Source organism: Falco cherrug, chromosome 4, assembly GCF_023634085.1.
Source record: "Falco cherrug isolate bFalChe1 chromosome 4, bFalChe1.pri, whole genome shotgun sequence".
NCBI classification, from domain to species: domain Eukaryota; kingdom Metazoa; phylum Chordata; class Aves; order Falconiformes; family Falconidae; genus Falco; species Falco cherrug.
Window position 1 is genome coordinate 101,611,510 of NC_073700.1, and position 22,781 is coordinate 101,634,290.

The window sequence follows — 22,781 nt, forward strand, 5'->3', positions numbered from 1 at the left end:
GCCCCCCGCGCTTGCCCCCCTCCGCGCCAGCGTGCGGGGCACCCGCCCGCGCTCAGGGGCCCCCGCGGCTTCCGCGGCGTGGAGCGGCCCCTGGGCCGGGCCGGGCAGGCGGGGCGGCCCCGGCAGCCGAGCCGCCCCGCTCCCCTCCACAACTCGCGCGGGGGCGGCGCGGCCGTTCCCTCGCCCGGCGCGGCCCGGCCCCTTCTCCTCCGGGCGCCGCCCCTCTCCGCGCCGCCTGTGAGTCAGGGCTTTGCCGGGCACGGGCGGCAGCCGCGGCCGGAGCGGGCTGGCAGCCTCCGCTGCGGGGCTCCATGGAGAAGGCGGCGGCGGCGGCGGCGGCGAATGAGGGCGGCGGCAGCAACAGCAGCAGTCGCAGCAGTAGCCGCCCCACGTCGGCGGGCTCGTCCCCCTCGTCCTCCTCCGCCAGCCGCGGGTTGCCGGGCCGGGCGGCGGCCGCGGGGAGGCTGGATGGAGGCGGGGGAGGCGGCGGCAGCAGCCCCGGCTCGGCGGCGGCCAGCCCGGGGGGCACGCAGGCGCCCGGTGGCGGCGGCAGGCGGCGGGAGCCGGTGCTGGAAGGAACGCTCAGCAAATACACCAACCTCCTGCAGGGCTGGCAGAGCAGGTAAACCGCCGGGCCGGCCCCCGACGGTGCTGCGGGGCCGCGTCCTCCCCCAGCGGGCGCCGCTTCTCGCCCCCGTGCGCCCCCAAGATGGTGCCCGGGCCGCTGGCGCCGCCGCCGCGCCCCGACCCCTCCCCGGCCGCCGCGGGCAGGTAGGCCGGGCTGTGCTGCCGGCCCTGCCCCAGGCCACGCTCCTTGCCCTCCGCGCCCGCTTTCCTTCATTTGGCTTCACTCGTCTGTTTTCCCCACCGGAGGAGCGGCTGGGCGTCGGGGCGGCCCGGTGCGGGGGGCGGGCGGCGCGGCCGGAGCGGCGGCCCCCGGGCTGCCGCCGCAGGTGCGGGCGGGGGCGGGCTGGCGCTGCCCGTGCTGCTCTCCCGGCAGCGTGCCGTCCTTCGGCTGCTTCGCTGTCACGTTAGTCTCCCTCTTCGGAGTTATCTCGGGTAACTAAAGCATGAAGACCCGGTGAAAGCCTCCCAAAATAAATGTGAAAAATGCCGAGTTCTGTGGTTGTTACTATTATTTTTTTTCGCTGCGGGGTGGGACAGTGGAACCAGTTACCTGTGTGTTTAGCAAGATCTCTTCTTTTGCTGTGTCCTCCCTGTTTGACAGGTCCTAATTTATGTTGATACTGTGACAGGCCCTGGTCCTGCAATTTGCTGGGTGTGTACAGGCTGATGTGCATCTGTGGAAGTCCCAAGGAAAGTCTGGTTTTGCATCTGGTGTTTCAGTGCAAAATTTTTTAGAGTTGAAGCCAGATGGGAATTAACGATGCTGTATTTGGATCTGTTGAAATCTAGAGAGATTTTTGTTAGGGTTTTACTTCTTGTTATTAAACTTTATCCTCTTCGTGAACAGATGAAGATGAGTATCTTATACTTTTTAATGTAAGGTGGCACAGTGATGGTTTTGCAGAGATGCAAATGCTGTAGAGGGAACACTTAGAGGATTAGTTGGAAACTTTAAAAAAACAACGCCCCTCCTCCCCACCCCAGACCTACTAAAAGCTGTTGGTGCTTCTATTAAGTGGTCCCAAGCAGGAAGAACGTGGGAATGGCTGGGACGTTGATGCTCTGACGCTAATGGTAAAGCATTTGTAAGTGACGGAGTTAAATATGATGCTATGATTCTGATTCCTGTGGGGCTAAATCAGCGGTAGGAGTGCTGTAGCAGTACTTCCTGAAAAGTTTCAGGAGCTGGTCTAATTCCATACACTGGACGGCATGCAGAGGTGCGCTGGCTATGAGTGACAAGACCCTTGGGACAATTTGGATGCACACTCATCTTCATGAAACTAGACCGTTTCAGCGTAGACATAGGGAAGGCCCTTTATTGTCATTTGGTTACTGCAGTTCGGTGCTAGATTCACATTAGACTTGTATGTTTGTTGATTTATGCAGTCCTCCTGTAATTTTGTTTAAAAACCAAATAGACACATTTTGATGACTTAAATGCTCCACTGAAAATGAAAAGCCAACCCTCCACCTTTTTTTTCCCCCTTGACATCTCCATCTCTTTTTGTAGAAACAGTAACTCTTTTTACTGTGAGTGATTTTAAGGTTGCTTTCATGTAATCTGATGAAATTAAAAAATAGAGGTCGTTGCTTACAAATCTTTGTGTCTAGAAGTGCCTGTTTGTTGTATTTGGGAGCAGATTAAATCTTTGCTGACAGCTTGAAATAGTGTGTATGATCAGTGTATGTCCAAGAAACTTTTATCTGAATACATCATGGAAAAAAGAGTTATGTCACTTAAACAATTCCACGATAGCGCTTGGAAATTAATGTCTGTTTATTTTTAGCGGTCTTTTTTTAATGCTGCTTTATCATGCTTTATCAATTGCCAGTTTTCTGTAAATCTGGCTGTTTGAGTAAGTGGTGTATAATGACACAGAGCTCTTAGTCTAAATAGCTTTTTTAGTTCTGTTCACTTATTCCATTCTGTTGATGTATGCATCTGCTGTTTGGGACGGGGAATCTAATACAAGTTCTAAACAGGACTGTTGAAACTTGAGGCTTACAAAAGTTGGTCTTGTTATATAACATGCAATAAATGAGTAGTGATCCATGGGTTTTAGCGTAGTTGCCTGTTTGGCCTTTTGAATGCTTGTTACAGAGTGTGTTTTCTGTGAATTGGTCCTCTATAAAAGCTGTAAGCACTGGTAGGGGACTTCAGCGCTAGCACCTGCAAATTAGTTTAGTACGTATGCTACTGAATGATCATACAAGTTAACTTTGAATTTACTTCCACTGAAAAAACACAAGATTGTTTGACTGCATGATCAATACAGCCAGATGGCATGAATATAAATAAAATGGAAAAATAAAGCAAAAACTGACAGAGTTCAGTGATCATGGATTTGGAATATTCTTTAAAGCTCCTTATCCATTAGCCTAAATAATTTAAATGTACTTAATGTTAGCTTATGCCACGTGGTATTAAAGTTGAAAGGCTTTCCTAGGTTATCCAATACTTAACGTGCAGAGTAGCCTCTGCAAGTCTAAAGAAATTGTTTTCATTTGAATGATGATAAAATAGTGTCACTTTTTTATCAATTATCCTTTGACATGTTGTAAGAGAGTCTTATTTTGGATGAGGCAACTAAGCATGAATACTGAAGCGTAACACTGTGTTTATAATCATTAACTGAAGTAATTGAAGGTCTCAAGTTCAGTCAGTCTGGGGAGCTGGTTGCTTTTTATTTTAAGAGTTTCTGAAGGTTTGTTGTTTGTTACTAAGAAAACCTTTTTGTTCTGCTCTAGCAGGTCAGGAACAACCCAATCTGGAAATGAGTGAGGTTCTTCACCTTTGTGACAAGCAGAAGGAAACATTGTTTTGGTTTTTTTGTTGAGTTGTTCTGAGGCAGGTGTGTGATAAAGGTGTCAAGAGGCCTGGGCATCTAGAGTGTTCCACTGAAGTCTGTAACTTTCTGTGGCTTTACACATGTATGAATGCAGAGAGCAGGCCTTAATCTAAAACTTTAATGTAGGAACACTCTTTGGTCTGAGACACCAGGGCAGCTGATGGTCTTTGCTACAAAATTACAAATAATTATGTTCTCAGAATTGAAGTACTGTTACAAAACGTTTCTATTGGGATTTACTTATTCTATGTGCATGGGTGGTAGCTTGTATTCTAAATGGAAGTTTTGTGGGTTTGATGGACAAATATGTCTTTGTAGAATCATATGTCATGTGAAACCTATTTTGCACGAATTCATTTGATATTGATGAATTACTTATTGCCTGTGGCATTATTATCCTGTTTTTTAATAGATCAGTAAAATGGTGTAAAAAGTCTTAAAACTCCATTTACCCAAAGTAGTGTGAAATTCACTTGTGGACTGTCTCCCCCTCCCCACTTTTTCCTTTTAAAATGTTTTTAGTAGGGTTTTGTCCTTCAAGTGTGCATAAGCCCCTGAATCCATCTGCATTTGAGCTGGGGCTTAAATTTGGATTTGTAACAACAACAAATGGAGCCCAAGATGATGGTTATTATTGCTTTTCTGAGCTGAACTGCTCTGTATAAATTGTTTTGTAGCCCAGATGTTTTCTAAACCTTTAGGTGGGCCTATTCCTGTTTCCTCGCTCAGTTGAGAAACATATCGTGTTACTGGCCTGCATGAATCATGCCCCATGTACTACTTGTGCTTGGGCACCACCAGATTATTTTGGGGATTAGCTATATTCCTTGTATGTCAACAAAAAATGTACTGTGGGGCAATTGGGGTATTTTTTTTGTGCTAAGTCTCTTTGCTGGGTTTCACGATGATGTGGTGCGGTCTCTTTGCTTGCATAGTTGCAGAGAACAGTTGCAATCAGACTGCTGTCACCAAAGAAAGACCTTTCCTTATTTCCAGTGTCCCAAACAGCAGCGGGGATGCTGCCAGGAGAACCAGCAGACTTTAGTGCTACTTCAGAGGCTGGCTTCTTTGGCTCCCAGAGGTTGTGCTGCTCTGACCATAGCTGTTGTGGGAGGGTTGTTTTCTAAGTATGTCAACACTATGTTGTGCTGTGCAACTACAAAAATCTGCTTGTAGGGTGTTTGGGGTTTTTTGTTTGGGTTTTTTTTTGTGTGTGTGTGTTTGTGGAGTTGCTTGCTTGTTTTATTTTTTTTAATTTTGTGTATGTTATAGAGAGTTTGTGACCTCTCAGAAGGGGAACTGATGAAGATACTTAATGCGCAGTAATAATCCCCCTCTCCCTCCTTGTGAATTAGCTAGTCCATCTTTTGTGGAATTTTGGGATTGACAAGTCTGCTTGTGGAGCTTTGGGGTAGTTAGCACCTCTAGTAGTTGCTAGTTCTTCAGTGGTACCAGTCAAGTTGTTCTGGCAATGAATTGTGGCCTTTTTCCAGTGTCAAAAGTGAGTAGATGGTTACTGAACAAGCTATATGACTATAGTTGTATAGGTATACTAATATAGCTGCTGGGAGGGAAGTCTGTCCTATAGGAATAAACTGTTTCTTTGATATAGAATAAACCATACTGTCAGGATTCCAACAGTAGACAGTATCTGAGAAGGAGAAAATAACTGTGTGCTTATTTAATGTTTGTGAAGTTTGCTGAAACAGGATTTTTTTGTGTTCTTACTAGAATCAGATTAACACCAACCCCTCCGTCTTTCTGGCATACCTATACAGGGCTTTGTGTAATATTGTAATACCTTCCAGGATTTTTTGGGAGAGTTTGGGAAGGGGGAGACTTTATTTTAAGGAGCTGGAGTTGCAACCTTCTCTCTTTCTTCTGTTGTTGGAAATCTGCTCCTTAAAATTTGAACCTTGATTATAATTTGTTCGGAATTGTGGAAACTTTAAAATGTCAAGGTATTTTTATAACACTAGGCTAACATTCTATTAAAATTCTTACTTGCAGAATAGATTTTAGTGGAAACTGAGGTGTCCCTTCACATTCTGTTTGTAGTAGGAGGCAATGTGGAAAGGAAGAAAACTACTTAAAGCTGACATATTTTAGTTCTGTTGAACAAATGAACAGGATATTTTCCATGCTGAACCCTCAGGAGTTGCATATCTTGCTATTGAAATTATGATGCATGTCATTAGTTTCAAACAAACTTAGAATTTAAAATGTCAAAAGATCATTTGTTAGTAAAATCTGTTTTGGATTAATGTACTAATCTTTTTTTCTTAGTCCTGAAATCTATAGAGCAAAAATAATCACATTCAAATGTAAGCTTTCTTTTTTTCCTCTTTTCCTTCCTTTACTTTTTGCTGTTGAAACTTTTTCCCTGTCATTCATGCTCACTTTAAAAAGAGAAAACAAACAAACAAAAGGTAAAAAAATATATATGAATCTCTTTAAATGTATATCCTTTATTTATTTGTAGGAAAATAAGAACTTCCACTTAAGATGCACTTTGTCTTTGTTTAGTCAGTGGTTGATTTAGTTTGAATAGCTTTTGCTGTTGCCTTTAAACCAGCTCTGTTGGAGGAATGGAGAAGGCTGTTCAAACAGTGAGTTCAGAGAGAGTTTTAACAAGGTAAGAGAGAGGCTGAGGAATGCATCATTCTCTGCCCTTCAGTAATGCTTACAAGAAACATTTGGAAGAAGACAACTTTGAACCTCAGGCTGAAATTGAAAAGGATGGTCTTGTGGTTAAGAAATTGGTTTGCACTGTAGGGATGTGGATTCTGGTTGGAGAACTGCCATGGACATTTCCCTTGTCCCCAGGCAGGTAACCCAAGTTCTTTGTTCCTGAGCTGCTTGTGTCACATGGTGTCAGGGCTGCTGATGTCTATGCAGAGGAGAAATTCACATAATACATAATAATCTAATGCATAAGATGCTTGATGATAATGGAGGAAAAATCTGTTTAAAACAAATGAGACTTGGGCATTTTCACTCGGGCAGTATATTTGGGATTTGCAAGTGCACTTCAGAGCTGAGCAGCACTCTTGTACCAGAGGGAATGAAGTAACAGGCAAAATAGAGCGTGGTCTTCTTTTTTTCTCAGATGTCACACTTAGCTTTCAGACAGTGAAAAGAAGTGGCAGTTGGCACTAACAGTGGAGCATGCACTTACCCTTATTTGGGTTTTGTTATTACTAGTTCATTTTGCTGCTAGCTTTTTGAATGGTGATTTCTGCTCTTAGCAATATAATGATAAATGTGGTTAGGGGGAGCATACATGCACTTGCTGACTTGTTTAAAAAAAACCCACCAATTTATGAATATGGGTTTTGTTCATGTAGGAGAAGCGTCAGTAAGTTGTTAAACTAAGTAATGTACCTGGAGTCTTTTTATGAGCATATAAGAAAAGTATTAAAAGATTTCCCTGATCATTTTATATTTAAAAATAATTGTTTAATAAGAAGAATGTATTTGGGCTTTAGCTTCTTCTAATATTCTTTCTTTGTTCTTTGATGTATTTAAAAGACTGAACCTTCAAAGTGAAAAGGTTGCTAAAATTGTCATTAACTATTGGTTTTCAATGTAAAATTATATTTGTTAAATATGTATTATAATGAATGATGAAACAAATACTACTGAATTTGGTTCAACTAAAAATGCTGAGTTTGTTTCTTTGGTCCTAATATACTTCCCCAACTTTGTTTTCGAGTGTCTTGGCATTGTGCTTTAGATCTTGCAGGCTTTTGTGGGTAACTTACAGAGATCTTTGATTCCTTTTAGGAACCTAATCCAGGGAGACAAATTTTGCTTAGTATTTAACTGTTCCATATAAAAATGTTCCAGTAAACGCTATCTAAATGCTACCGTGCTTCTCTTTCCAAGACAGCATTTAATTAGTAGGTAATTTAATGTTGAAGGGCATAGGTCTCTAACTACCCAGTTTTGTAGCAAAAGTCATAAATTTGTCATGGTTTCTAGACTTATGTTTCTTTTTGGAGAACCTGAGGATTTTTATTCCAGTGATAGAGGGTTCTTCACCATAGCTATGGGAACAATTTGCCCAGCTTTAATCACTACTTAAAAAATTATCTGGTATTCTTAACACCTCAGCCTTGGACTTCTCATTGAATCTCATTATGCTCGTTGTGTATGAGACTGAAGATACCTCTTATAAAATTTAATTTCTATGTGCAGTCATTTTGGGTGGGCTGGGTTATCTTTTGTCTATATTTGGAGTATCTAGACCAATGGAATTTTCTTAGTGCAGGTCAGATCTCCCAGCAATGTTAGTAATTTATGATAATTTTGATTATTATTTGGCATTTCTATGTTTTTCTTCACATGTGGACACCAGAACTGTGTACAGTTTCAGTTGTGGTTGCACTGGGAATTAAATACAGGGGTAATGCATCCAGTTTCCTCCAACTCAATATTCCGTGCTTAAAAAGTTCAGACTGTTAGCTTTTTAGGTTTCCGTCATTATTTTTTTAAAACTAGGTTGGTCATTTTGCTTTATAAATTTAACTGTTAGTTTAATATACACATGATACTGAGACCTCATGCTTCCTGGTGCTGCCTGAGTTCTCCAGACAGGTATCTTCATACCCACGCTCTTGTTATTTCCTACGTGCTTTACCTAAGCTTGTCAGTGGCATGACACCCTGGTGGTTGTTATGCTGTTTTCTCCTTATATCCAGTATACTTCTTGATCCAGTAACATATGGCATAGTACTACCAAAACGAGTGCCAGAAGTGTCAAAATGAAGAGTAGCACTTAACTATCCTTTTTTGGATGGGAAGGTGATGACAAGGAGTGCAGTGGGAGCTGTCTCCCTGCAGTATGCTCTCTCCATGGTTAGCATGTGTTTGCATATCCTCAGTGATACTTCTTGGGCTTTCTCATGGTGTCTGCATGCCCAGTTTTTTGAGGTGGTAAAAATAGTAGGTAATTATTTGTTTACAGAAGATGATAATTTTAAAATATAGTTGAGGAAACTGATTACTAGTAGGAAGAGTTACTTGGACAAAATAATCAGTAGATTTTCCTTACGCTGAATTTTTATGAATCAATGCTTTTTCAGGTAAATCCTCTATCTTGTGTAATTGTGACTCTTTTGTCACTAGATGTATGGTTTTGTTTTGTCAGTATTGGAATGCACATTGTTTGCTGATGATATCTTATTTTCATGTCATCAGCAATCTTCATGGAAATTTTTCTCCCCATCTAGGTCATTGCTAAACACTCCAAAGCCAAGAACTGATTGCCAAGGAACCCTATTAGAAATACATTGACTCAAAGATCCTAATTTAGTTGTATTTTGAGGCTGGCTTCATCTTTTAAGTGTTTTTCAATGCATTTAATGTCTTGTTAGTTTTCTAAAATTGTACTTAAAACTCAGTGCCGCATGCATTAGAACATCACTTCAATGCTGTTAATATTATGAACCAAACTTGTGGTATCAGAAACCTAGCAGGCTTTCTGGAGGAAATTTGGTTTTAGGAAATGCATACTGATTGGTGTTAATTACCTTGTTTTAAATATCTTTTGTTTGTTTAAAAATATACTTTATCAGCTGTTGCATTATTTTGTTGAGCATTGAATAGGCTGAGAGGCCTATGCAATTAAGTAGGCTGTTCCATGTTTACTTTTAAAAATATTTCCATAGTGTGGTTTCCATCAGTTTGGGAACTTTTCCATTGTTTTTGGTGGAAAGGAGCTGGATGCACCAAGTAATGATGAACCTTTTGCTATACGCTATATTAGTCATTCACTGTATGCTTGGTGAAACCTAACAATTTTGTTTGTAGTATCTTTCTGACAAAATTGCAGTTTAATATCTGGATTACTGTTGTTCAAAATAAGACAGGGCTACACTGGTAAGTAGTGTTAATTGCTGTATGCTTGGTGCTTGTTTCAGGACCCTTCTACAGGCTAAATGTGATGGCTATTGTGTACCTCTTAGTCCAATGCACCTACTGGAGGGTGTTGCACAGCATTTGCCTTAAGGTATTTGATTGAAAAGACTTTAGGCTGTCAGTTGGATGGTTGTAAGCTGAAATCCCTAGATTAATGTTTTTCTGTGGTTTTGAGTAAGTTACTGCTGCAAGTTCGTATGTCAAGTACATATGTCTCAGTGACCTAGGAAACTGCTTTTCTTCAATTACACAGTTTTTTAGAGATTACCTGTTGCAGTACTAAGAGTTGCGTCTTATATAGTGTGCCTTTCATCAGATTCCCAAGATTTTTTTTATACAATAAGTCAGTTGTGATTATTTAATTTGCTTGAGAATGCTAAAAATTGTGATGGGACAACTTGTCTAGGTTGTTCAACAGTGTATTTCCAAGTTGGAGAAAGTGCATACATCACAGCTGGGGCTCTGTGTTGATAAAGCTTCTGTGTTTACCTTATATACAGAATTGTGAACCACACTGTGATTTACAGCTATATTGTTTGTTAGGTCTTTCTTTGAGGTAGGATGATGCTTTTATGTAAGGGACACAAATACACGGTGGGAAAACCTATGCACTGGAGCCAGAGTAGTATGTTTAACTTCACCAGGAGAGAGTGGTGTGTGGTTTTTCTAGCTTTGGAATATGGAGAAAAGCTTCCTAGTAAAAGGAGACTAGTTTAAGCTAGTGCATCCTGCTATTATTCTCCTTAAATCTATAAAATTAAAAAAGAAATGGGGGAAGAGAGGAAACTGCCAATTTCTTATCTGTTGCTGTTAGTTCCTGAGCTGGGAATTGGAGAATAGTTGTGTCAGGTTTCTCTGTACTGCTTTTATCATGGTGATAGGAGAAAGATAAGAACTTGATGATGAAAAAGATACTGAAGTATAGGCAAGATGGGGAAGCAAAACGTGTTATTCATTGCTGCAAGCATTTGGGCATTTTGCACTGGCACAAAAACCCCTCATGAAGGTGGTGGTTTTTGGTTTTTTTCCAGGTGCCTTATCACAGTAAGCTTTTTATAGAAGCTCCTGCTCTTGAAAACAGAATAAAGAGATTTTGTGCTCTTTGGAATGTTTGCCTTCTACACCGTAAGGTGTGGTGTGGGTTTTTCCTTTCTCCTTTTTCTCTAGGCTTTGATTTTGTGGCTGTTGGGTTAATGTGTCAAACTTCTATCTTATTTTTGTTATGCAAATGCAAGGCAGGGGTAGTTTTGCAATAGAACAAGGGAGAAAAGATGTAAAATGGTGGAGAGGTTTAGAAAAGGAGTTAAAGTCTCTGACAGGAGGACTGATATAGAAGGAAGTTGATACTGAGCTGAAGACAGCACAAGGATACACCTTTACTACTTTTAATGGCAGTATTAAAATAAAAAAAAAAAGAATGGCACACAAGAACTAGAGAGGAAAGTAGTATGTTCTAAATTGCAGAATGCGTAGTGCAGTGAGGATTTTTCTGGGTTTGCTTTCTTCCTTCCACTACCTTCTGTAACAGAGCTCAGTTCTGGCTAGTAGATGACTGATGTGAATAGCAGCCAGAGGAAGCTGCTAAGTGTCTGCCTGGATATATATTAACGTGTCAGGCTTACCTTTGCCCTTTTAAAAACAATATTGTTTACCTGGGAATTCAAGCATATGTGACGATGAAACTGTTTTCCTGTTAAAGGTTGTAAATACTGGTTCTTTTTTTGGTTTCAACAAGGATCTGGATTTTTGTAGAACAGTATTTTTAGAAATGTACATATGAACAGCAACCTAATGCATAAAGGTCTTTGTAAGTAATTGTTGCTTGCAAATCTAAATATGCCTTCTTCAGAAAGGTCATGGCTAATACACTGCATATCTCACAACATATTGATGAAGCCACCCTCTCCTGGACTCTGTGGACTCCATACATATGTTCCTAAGAAACAGTGTTGACAAGATACTCTGCTGTGAAGATGGCTGCATATCAACTGTCAGAATAAAGACCAAAGATAGAAATTTAAACTACAACTCTGTCAATGAATTGATAGTCCTAAGCGTAAAGGCAAGGCAAACCCTGTTGGACATCAAAGTATTGGTACAGAAAGCTGAGAAGTTCTCGCTATCTTAAGATAATGCAGCATGTGGGAAAGGTCTGGTTTCTGCAAAGCTTTGTTAGAACTATCTGGGGTGGAGAAGAGGTGGAAATGAGCCAGCATGCTGATCTTGCAAGCCAGATCCTTACTTTGTATATCGGAATTTCTCCCATGTGATGTGTGAAGAAAATACTGCATGGTCCTGGATATGTTAATTCTTTCCAACCAGGAACTTGTAGACTACGGATTGAATTTTTTTTTTGTTTTTAAAGCTAGGAAGGACAAGCAGAAAGGAAAAACATGTAACTGAGAATTAACAAAAATTCCTAAGGCAAGACCTTAGCTTGCCTTTTACATTTTTTTCTTCTATGTAAATACATATTAAAAATATATGCACCTCACAAAAAATGACATTAGTGTAACATAGCTGAGTTCTTTGCCCTTTGTGTATGAGATTGGAATGAAATATTACTTGTTGAACAGGTTCTGTCAGTGAAATAATATTTAAAAAGAAATTTGCAGTTGGGAGAAATGCCTGTGTTCATGTGGTTCAATTTTGAGAACCTGGATGATTAATTATCCGTGTTTTGAAAGTGAAAAATAAGAGCTGCTATGAACACTATTGTAAAAAACAGAACAAATTTAAAACGAGGTGTGTTTTCCATCAACTTGCACAAAAATTACTGTCCAAACAGATGTGTTCAGAAAGCATTTGTCCGCTAAACAGTATCTGGTAGTCCTTCTGTTCACTTAGAATATATCATAATAGTTTGTGTTTGGAACAGCTATAGATAATGTACGCTCATATAAGAAATACAGCGTGGAATGAAGGAGGGATAAAGAACTGGTTTGACGACTGCTGTCTCCTGGCATTATGTATGTCTCCTCTACTTGGAAATTATTGTTAAGATTTTTGTGTTGCTTTCACAGGTCAGAATCAGCTTTTATGTCGTTCTTCCATATAATTTATATGAGTAATGTCCACAAGCCAAAAATAGCTAGATGAACGTGAGGCAGTTATCAGAAAAAATCAGGAAGCCGGATTCTTGAATATAGAAGGTTTGTATTAGCATTACAACTCTGATGACCTAGATTAATGAAGACAAGCACACTTGAGATGAAAAGGTGTTTCAAACTGGTTTACTTCTCTGTCTTGTTAGAAATGTTACTAACACTTCAAATACACTATAAGATATTAAAGAAAAAAAGCCATCAGTGAGCTTGCATCCTTGTCGGTGTTGCAATACATTACTTGGTAAAAACAAAATAGTTACTAAAACTAAGTTTTAGCACAACTGTTATCTTTTTAAAAACTTTTACCACCATATTTTATGGTGATTGTGTTTTCTTTAGGAAATAAACAATTTATTTTTTATTTGAGAATACCATAGGTACTTCACAAAATTTGAACAGGCCTCAGGTACGATGCTTACACTATGAGGTTAGAGAAAGAGGTGCTTGATCATTGCATCATTAAAACCATTGCCAGGTGTAATATATGTTTTTCTTTTCTTGGTGTAAAACTGAGATCTGCAAGTGCCTTTCATTGATTACAAGGTGGTTTTCAAAACTAAACATTAATGCTTCAGTTTACAGAAAGGTTATTATAGCTTGAGGTCTCTTACTCCTTGATGGTTTTCGTTGTGGACTAGAAAATAATACTGAAGAGTTGCTGGTTCCTGGTAATGAGTCTTGCTGAGGACAAGGCATTGCAAAGCAAGGATGAGCTATGAAGGTCTGGCAAAGAAGTCAGTGAAATGACAACCTCTAGAAAACTTTGCTGACTCAAGGCAGCTAATTGAAAATTTATGCTATAATAATGGATGTGGTTATGCTTTGAACCTCATTGGATTGCATTATTGTAACACAGTACAGTCAGTATCTTTCTCTGATATGTTTTTGTTTAAAAGTTGGCTTCAACAAAATAGCTTCTGAATATTGGAAAGATGTCAACTTGAAATATAGTTGATCTAAAAATAAACTAGGAGTAGGTTTGGATATACTTGAAACTTTCTGCCGTTTTTATAAGCATATGATAATATGAACTACTTGTACTTGCCAGTACTTAACATACTTAATACGTTCTGAGGAAAAGAAGTAATTCATACATAGAATGGTAATCTTTACTAATACAGTTACTTCTTGTTGTAGAAGATCTCTCTGTAAATTTTCCATGGATTTATTTTAAATTGACTGTGCAGTTATGTTGTACTTCCCTTCCACCTCCACCCCTCCATTGCCAGAGCCTCTGTTCTCTTTGGTTTGTTCAAGGATTTTTTGGACATCCTAAGGCATTTCTGTAATTCTGTATTGTTTGTAAAAACAACAGCTCTAATTGATCCATGACGTAGCCAGTTAAGTCTATGTATACAGTATGTCTGCAAATGTTCCACGCCCAGTAGGGAATGCAGTTTAGTGTGCCAAGTAAATTTCATCATCAGGGAGATAGTGTAATGCAAGGGATCTGGAGGTTGCTCATCAAATGTGTGGTTCGTATTTTTCTTTTCCTTCTTTTCTCTTTCTGACTGGGAGGGCACCTTAAACGTACTTTTGAGGCTTATTTCAGAATATCTTCTTTTTGTCACGAGTCCCAAATTACACTAGTTATAGGAAATTGGTAATTTTCCCCAGAAGTGAAAGCTGGGGCACCTGACTAGGGGGTGGATCTGTCTATAGCTGGCTCTCTTTGCTCCTGGATGAGAAAAACATGACCAGAGACTGGAATACCAGTAACTCCTAATTCCTTGGTTTTCTTCTGTCGTTAAATAATTTGCTAACAGGACTGCTCGTTTTCCCCTCCAGTTGTTGTATTTTGATAGTAAGAACTCTAGTGAAAATGTAATTATGCTGGGAAAATGACTCAACTTGTACTCTTATCCTTTTTTAATTAAGATACTAATTCAGACTTGAGAGTCGTAAGGAGCTATAAGAACATCCAGTATCTTGATGCAGAGCTCTTAGGTGTGAGTAGAAACATGAGAATCGGTTGCAGGCAGTAAGCAATTGATAACCTGTCAGTTATGACAGCCTTGTTCAGCTGCTCTGTCCTTCCCAGAGGGTCAGAGGTTCAAATTGCAAGTTTCATTCTGCAGCTTTGCAGTAATTCAGTGCTTTTGCAGCTTTTATGACCTTGCATGCCCTGTGCTGCTTGCAAGGGCATAGGCAGGTGATGCCTGCATTTTGGAACACTCTAGAGCGTTTGTTGTGGTGGTTTCTGACAGCTGGCATTGGCTGCCTGCAGCCCTGCTTTGGTCTGCTCAGTTCTACGCGGCCTGGAGTTCATCTGTGCCTGTGAGCTCAGGCTGGTGGTGTTGAGCTACACTGAATTAATTCCCAGCCCCTGGGCCCAATGGCAAAGGAGAGGCTGTAGGTATGGCATAGCTTACTTCATCCAGTCCAGTGGTTAAAATGTTGTTGGCTGAAAGAAATCCTGTAATATATTCTGTATTTTTGCTATACTGTGGACTAAAGGCAGGCTGATTGTTCAAACCTAGGCAGAGCTCAGGGCTCCCTGTAGCACACTGTGCTCCTCAGCATGGGAAAAGCACTGGAAGTGTCTCCCTGTGCATGACCTTTTGTAGAGGGGTCGGATGGCTGTGAAAGCTGGGAGGAGGCTTAGGTGGATGCTCCTTGGGCACAGAGGTTCTGGTGGGAGTCCCTGAGTGCAGGGATGAGCTGTGGGAAGTAGCTGGACCTTCTAAGCAGACTGTAGCAGCTTAGAACTGTTAGTCCCATAACTTAGTGTCCTGGTTTCAGCTGGGATAAAGTTAATTTTCTTCTTGGTAGCTGGTGCAGTGATATGGTTTGGATTTGGTGTGAGAACAATGTTGACAGTACACTGATGGGTTTGCTTGTTGCTGGGTAATGTTTATACTAAGTCAAGGACCTTTCAGTTTCTCGGGCCCTGCCAGCGAGAGGGCTGGAGGGGACACAGCCAGGATGGCTGACCTGAACCGGCCAAGGGGATTTTCCATACCATATGATGTCATGCTGAGTATATATATAAGCTGGAGGAAGAAGGAGGAGGGGGGGACATTCAGCATTATAGTGTTTGTCTGCCTAAGTAACCAGTATGCATGATGGAGCCCGGCTTTCTTGGCTATGGCCGAACACCTGCCTGCTGATGGGGAGTGGTGAATGAATTCCTTGTTTTGCTTTGCTTGCGTGTGTGGCTTTTGCTTTGCCTATTAAACTGTCTTTATCTCAACCGACAAGTTTTCTCACTTTTCTGATTCTCTCCCCCGTCCCACTGTGGTGGGAGTGAGTGAGCGGCTGTGTGGTGCTTAGCTGCCGGCTGGGGTTAAACCACAACACTTGGGTTCTTATCCTTTCTCTATGCTAGTTTTAAATGGCAGAATGAAAGCCTTGAGGAAAACGGCTGAACTGATGCCAGATACAGTCTTGCTCCTTCTTGTGCTGAGCAAACAGGTTGGCGGTTGAATATGAAGCTTTTCTGTGGGATCAGATAAATGGTATGAATCCACCTGTCCTCCTTCCCATGTTCTGAGGTTATCTCTCCTTTCCCATTTATTTGATCTTGCTTTTGATCCTGTGACAGCAAGCGTAGGGGGAGTAGTGCTGTAGTAGATGGAGGGAAGAAAAGATAGGAAAGTAAGGGGATCAGGTATGAAGATGTTGCATGGGGTAAAAATTAGAGATGGATGAGCTGGGACCTCAGGTTCCCAAGAGTGGGCTAATGACATGAAGCCTTTTTGGGTTTTCTTCCCCTTGAGCTTGAAAATTGATTTTTCAGAAGTGGCATTAGAACAGATTGAACACAAGAGGCATGGAATAGGTGTCTCAATTGAGGCAGGTGGAAAGCTTAATGGAACTGTCAGTAGTAATAGAGAAGGCAGCTGGTATAGGAAAAAATATAGTGCAGTTTCTCACAGATTGCTTATTTGAGATGGTGTCGGGACATCAGGAACAGATGTCTGAGATATTGAAAATACCTAGTCTACTCATATTGAGTTTTAACTTTCATTAAATAATTCCCTCAAGTGGATTTAAATATTGGAATGCTGAATTACATGCTTTTTTAAAGGAAAACATCAGAATTCTGAAATTGTAACTTGGTTCTCTGCTTTGGGAATTTATTTATTTATTATCTCTACTTGTTCTATGCCTATGCTTTTGGGTGTGTTTTTTTTTTGTTCCCCTCCCCCCAGCATTGTCATCTATTAGGTACTTGGACAATTGTGATGGGTCTTCTCTGTTTTAAAGAATATGTTACATTATGAGTTGGTTTATTCTACTCCCTTTCTGTATGCATTTGCCAACACTGAGTTCAGAGGTTCTGTTAAGTTGTGTTGCGTTTATACTGCTGCAGGAAAAAATGACCACCGTATTTCTTTCCCTTCAGGGGAAAGAAGTTCTGTTTTTTGAAACCCCTGCTACTGAATTTCTTCCTGAAATTATTTTTCTGCATCATTTCTTGCTCTCTTGTTGTTTCAGGGACTGCATAGTAGGCAAGCTGGCTATTGCAGTTCTAACAGCAAGCATGGGGTTTACTAGAGGAGTCTTAAGGAAACACTTGACATTATCACTGGTAGTTTAATCTATTAAGGACTTCGCTCCAAGTGTATTTAGGTTGTGGGTTTTTTGACATGGTGTTTGGTTTTTGTTATGGTCCTTTTATCATAGTATCATTCTGAGCAGTGACAAGCAGAAAAGAAAAGCAGAGAGGGTGCCTTGTCAAATGGTGCAGTGCAGGACCAGTGTGAGTACTCACATGTGTGGTGAAGACAGGTAGTAGGGTACCAAAGAGCAGTGCAGAGCAGGAGTGACCTTCAAATGCCAAATCTCTGTTAGAAAACAGCACTTGTAGTTTGTGCTCCCTGAGGTGGGGGAGTAGTACTTCATTTCAATGTTTTCTTTTGAGCAATAGTTAAGTTTTTAGAAATGACTCTTAAAAAAAATAACGCTTCTCTCTGTAGTTCCAGTTTTCAGTTGGAACTAAATTTCTTTTGGCATTTCCCCCTACCCCATTTTTTTAGCTTGAGCATTTCTGATTATAATTTGGGTATCTTAGGTACAGTGAGTGGGAGGAGTTATTTTGTTGGGGAAGATGGGGAATAATGTTGTACATTCTGAAGCCCTCAGATCCTACGTTGTCTGTTTGAGGTGCCAGATAAGAGAAACCAGCAGCTAAGGAGCAGCATCTATTAAGACTGTTGGCAAACAGTTGATAACATTTGGGAATAAACTAAAAAAAACAAACCTACAAACAAGTGGTTAAATAGAGAAGTACTTAACACAGAATTGATTTTTACCATAATTAGAGACAAGGAAAAAACCAGAAGGAAGAGCTTTTTGAATGGCACTTGCAGGAAAGACATAAAAATAAATTCTAAGTCATTACTGAAGAGAAGTTAGTGCAGTAGAGTAATTTTGCCTGCTTCTGATTTTTAAAGCTGAAGACTTCTGGTAACTGAAGGAAAACTTCGCCTATAACTGCTAGTTGGGGAAGTGGTTAAGCTGTAGCAACTTGGTCTTTACTACTTCCAAATCTCCCTATAGCATTTTATTATTAGAACTGTGGAGATTCACGAGGGTGTTTGTAATGTAGACTAAATGTTTAGTCACTGAAAAAATGATTTGGGCTGGTGCTAGAACCATTAAACTTCAAGTTTAATTGAAATCTTGCAACTTGATGTGATTTCCCATCATGTGGAAGAAAGTCTACGGTTTCAATGTAATAGTGTTAATGCTGGTTTTACCAAAAAGAGGAGAGCACAAACCTGACCTGAGACAATCTAAAAAAATCTGAAATTGAACTAGAAGCAGACTCTAAAGGTTGTTTTATTTATCTCGTTCATTCATTGTTCCGTGGTTTGATCTTCTACAGGCAGGTGATTCTGCTTTGTGCAGATGATAAACAGTGATGATGTCATCATGTTTAAAAGAAATTAGTTTTGCTATTATATTGTGATTATTGGTGTTATTTCTTTAATACCCATGTACTAGTTTATTGCAAAAGTGAAGAATTTAAACTTCTCCTTCAAAGCTGTTAGTTCAGATGTTCATAACTCAGATGTTCATAATTTCAGTTATGGCAAAGGAGCTCTTTTTCTTTGTGTGGGAGGATGGATTAGATCAGCAGTTTCTGAATTGCTTTTGTAAGTAACATGATTGTAACTATAGGAATGACAACAGAAATTATGTTAAGCTTTTAAAAGGTTACTAGTGAATTTGTGCCTTTTTGTAGAGCAGACCGATTGCTTTTGTATTAAGAATGATGTCAAATTTTATTTAAAAGTACGTACTTGCCAGCTGATCAGCCAATATGACTCTTCTCTGTAATTCGCTAAGGTATAATAAGGGATTTGACAGAAATATATGTAATGTAGGAAGCTCCTGAAAAATACAATTTTTCATAATATTAAAATGGAAAATCATGTAGTACTGAGTACAGTTGAAACTAATTTGGCAGGACTGCTGGTGCTGGGTGACATGAATTGTTCTTAATATCTGTTTTCTTTGTCCATCCAAGTTTTGTATTAGTGAAGTAGTTGTTAGTGTGGGAGAGGTGGTGTTTTCAGCCTAGGAGAAAGTTGTTTCACATAGTTGCATAAAAACTTACTTTCTAGGAGTTTGGAGTAGTTGAAAGTTGATAATGGGGCAGCAAATGAATTTCTGTGTGTTGGACAAGATGTGAAGTCAGGACTGCTATGTGAGATGACTAATATGTGTGACCTTGTTGTGGATGACTGGAATGCATCTCACTCAAAAGAGAAAAGCAGCAATATGTTTTACTGAGGTAAAATAATAATTTGACAGAGTTCATTAAATTTGATGAATTTAACAAAGTTTTACAGTGGTTTAGCAAGGTTCAATAACTTTGATGGCAAGGTTCACCTTACACATTACTGAATGGAAGAAACGTTCAAGGGAAAATTGAGTTAGATTGAGTTAGAATGATTCACACGGAGACTGGAGATGCAAAGACAAAGGAAGATCCTCCTATTGAGTCACAAGGTTCAGAGTGGACCCTCTTGCTTTCTGAACTCCTTATGGAGCTTAGGTGTGGCTAGGTCCAATTGTAGTCTCAGGCCTGGACAACATTTGATGTCTAATGGAGTTGTCTATACAATGTTTATAATAACATTGCATAGCTACATGGATTAGTAATGTTTACTAATTCAGCATACTGTCAATAACTTATTGAGGATCTGTCATGGGTAGGGGATCTCTCTGCCTTGGGTAAGGAAGGATCTCTCCTAATGTCAGGTAAGGAATCTCTGACCCTGAGGGGTGTCCCTGCCCGTGGGGGGGTCACCTGGCATGTTGTCCAGCCGCAGTGCGGGGGGAGCTCCTGCTGGGTCCACCCTGACGGTAGTATTTAGAGTGAAGTAGTTGGCTGCTGGTCAGTGATATAGACAGGATAGATGTCTTCATTTTATTTCTGGTTCTGTACTTTGGTTCTCTCACGTTTCTGGATTTTGAAACCACCTTTCAAAATACTTTTTCTGAGTCATCTTTGCTTCCCTGTACGTGAGCCAGGAGCTTTCCAGCTCGCAGGTTCACCACAGGGTGTGAGGCCTGTTGCTCCTTAAACAGCCTGAACCAAAGTGTGGCTAGGGGTCAAGTGTGTCTGTCACAGGCAGCTGGAGATACTGGCCAGTGGTTTCCATGTAATGCTTGTACCTGCAGAGGAAACGGATCTCTTTCCTGCTTGATGGGTGATGCTGCAAAGTTCCTCATCTACCCAAAGACGGAGCTGGCTGCATTGTTCTTCAGCTAACCACAGCTCTTACCGTATAGGCTATTCTGGGATGCAGGGCCGAGTACTGCTACGGGCCACTGATGGGAACAAAGAAATGAAGATGACAGAGCAGTAGGTCTGACATGACACCAAATAGGGGAAGGCTAGTTCAGCTGAACGAGGTTTTTAACATGTAAATCAGCAATTCTTTCTTAAGGAGGGAGAGTGAGAAATTACAACTGATTTTCACTTGTGTTTTCTAAGGGCAGCTTTTTTCACTTTGCCCAGTTACGTTGATGTAACAATTCATTGAGATTTTTGGGGAACAGTTACTGTTCATTTTGCACCATTGCTGTGGACTGTTGTGTAAACGTGTAAGATATTGTGTTTCTAAAAGTAAGTGATTTAGAGGTTAAAGGACTCTTATCTGATGTTTAAACTTTTTTTTTATTTTTTAATTTACTGGATCATAAAGTAATTGTATGTATTGAGAAGTACCAGAGCTAGTTTATGTATTTTCTTCCATAAAGTAGTTCTGGAATGGAGTTGTTCACACAGACATCCTCTTACAATTGTTTGCATTCTATGCTGATTTCCAAATCTTCATCCATGGAAATGCATCAAGTGTAGATCAGGTTAAATACAATTTTTGGAAGGGTTTTAACTTCCAGAGTCTCACATCAACAACTTGTACAGAATTAAGTATCTTTGACTTTCTTCCAAACAACAATGTTGGAAAAGCAGATTAGGAGAAGAAAATGTAGAAGTTATTGCATAGTTATGAGGAAAAAATGAGCATCACTTATGTATCTTTGTAGGCTTTTATAATGATTTAGTAGTTACAAATTATTTTGCATATTCCAGTTGTCTGCTGATATAATTAGCATGAATGTATCTTGTGGTTTGGGTCGAGCTGGTAGGTGGTGTCTTTTTTGTTTTTGTGGTAGCTTGTACCAGCTGCTTTCATGAGACTTGAAGATAAGCCACTGTTTCACCACCTCACTGCTGAATGGGGGAAGACCCTCTCCCAGCTGGCTGTTCCTTCTATATTTTTTCCCTTGGTCTAGCAAATTAAGTTAGTTCCCGCTGAGTTTGAGCACAAGTTTGAGTACTAGAGAGGACCCAAGGGATGGGTTGTGAGCGTGCAGCAGGGGAGGCAGGGGGGAAGAAGAGAGCAGTGGTGAACCTTAAGTCTGGATGAGGTTTTACAACCAGCCAAGCTGTAGACATGAGGTAAAGTTAACTGTGGTGTTTTGTGAAGGAAATCCAAGATATCCAAAATAATGTAAATGCAGCTCACACTTGGCAACAAGCCTGGCACACCAGTTTCTGAGGAAGAGGGAAGTGATCATTTGTTTCTGATCGCTTCTTTACCACTCATTACCGCTCCTCCTCACTCATTTAACCATTGTAGTAGAGGCTGTGAGTCATTGACATCAGCTGCTGCTGTTCATAATGTGGCATAACTATACGCTATCATCTGCCTTCAGCCCATCAGTTTTAGTTTCACTGAGCAGGACTTTGGTAGAGTTGGTTGGTTGCTGCTCTGCTGGGGTGATGATCCCTAGCAATGGAGGGAAGCAGACAACAGGCAGACGTAACAGATTCTCCTGCTGCACCATGCATTACTGGCGCTTACGATTTGGAGCCTGCAGGTATTCAGTAATAAATGTGACTTCTAATATTTTTAAATGTTACCTGTCAGAAGTTTTTCAAGATACAGGATGCAAAAATATGTTTTGAGAAAGCACACACAGGAGATGGAATGCCTTTACAGACTCATTTAGATTTCTCTGTACTTTTGAATATTTCAAAATATTCTTGCTTGCTCTATGTGAATGAATTTTATTTATTATCTTGTGGTAGTGTTCTGGCATATACTCTTCCAGGAAGACTAGGGAAAGCTGGAACTAGTATCTCGAGGATAATACAACCAGAGGAGAGCTTCCTACGTGTGTCTCATACATCGGGAAGGAACAAAGAGGGTGCTGCTTCTGCCTGCTGGTCACGTTTAAGCATAGCAGGAGTGATATATTATCTATACACAGCATGCCTGAAGGTGTGTAATGTACAGTATATAGTAGATTTGCATTTTCACCTGTAAGTTTACTTTTTCCATATAAATAGGCTTTTATATTAGCAGGTGGTAAGACAGAAGTCAAGAATATGGTCTGAGAAATGAATGAGAAAAAATAGTATTATGGTTATTCCTCTGTAATCGAAAAATAAACCCTAAACCTCAGACCATACACCATCACTTAGAATACTTAGTAGCGTTGGAAATAGAAAAGACTAATGAGAGTAACAGAAGCATCAGAATTATTCTCTGCAGTTTTATCCCTGCTGATAAATATAATGAAGCGCTATGTCATTAAAATAACTCTCAGAGGATATGGTTTAATAAGGTTTCTTTAACTAAATTAAAAGCATGTTGTCAACAAGAGAGACAACCTCCTTGCATGCTCCTCATTGCTTCTCACTCCCTCTTACTTTGCCATTACTCTGATGTCCTGTTGATCACATGGTAATGGAATTCAGCTCATTAAAATGGCAGAAAATTAACCTGGCCAAAAAGGATGAAAG

At 40.4% G+C, this 22,781-nt stretch overlaps 1 protein-coding gene across 2 annotated transcripts in view; it reads left to right on the plus strand.

Moving 5' to 3' along the window:
- The first annotated feature begins 232 nt into the window (after positions 1–232).
- The window catches only part of OSBPL10 (oxysterol binding protein like 10), a 122,389-nt gene continuing 99,840 nt past the window's right edge, over positions 233–22,781 (plus strand). Inside the window, exon 1 of one of the 2 annotated variants that reach the window (XM_055710326.1) lies at positions 233–622. In XM_055710326.1, the coding sequence (XP_055566301.1) occupies positions 312–622 (311 nt within the window). In that variant the 5' untranslated portion in view covers positions 233–311. The remainder of the gene's footprint in view (positions 623–22,781) is intronic. The other variant, XM_055710325.1, reaches the window with a different exon arrangement.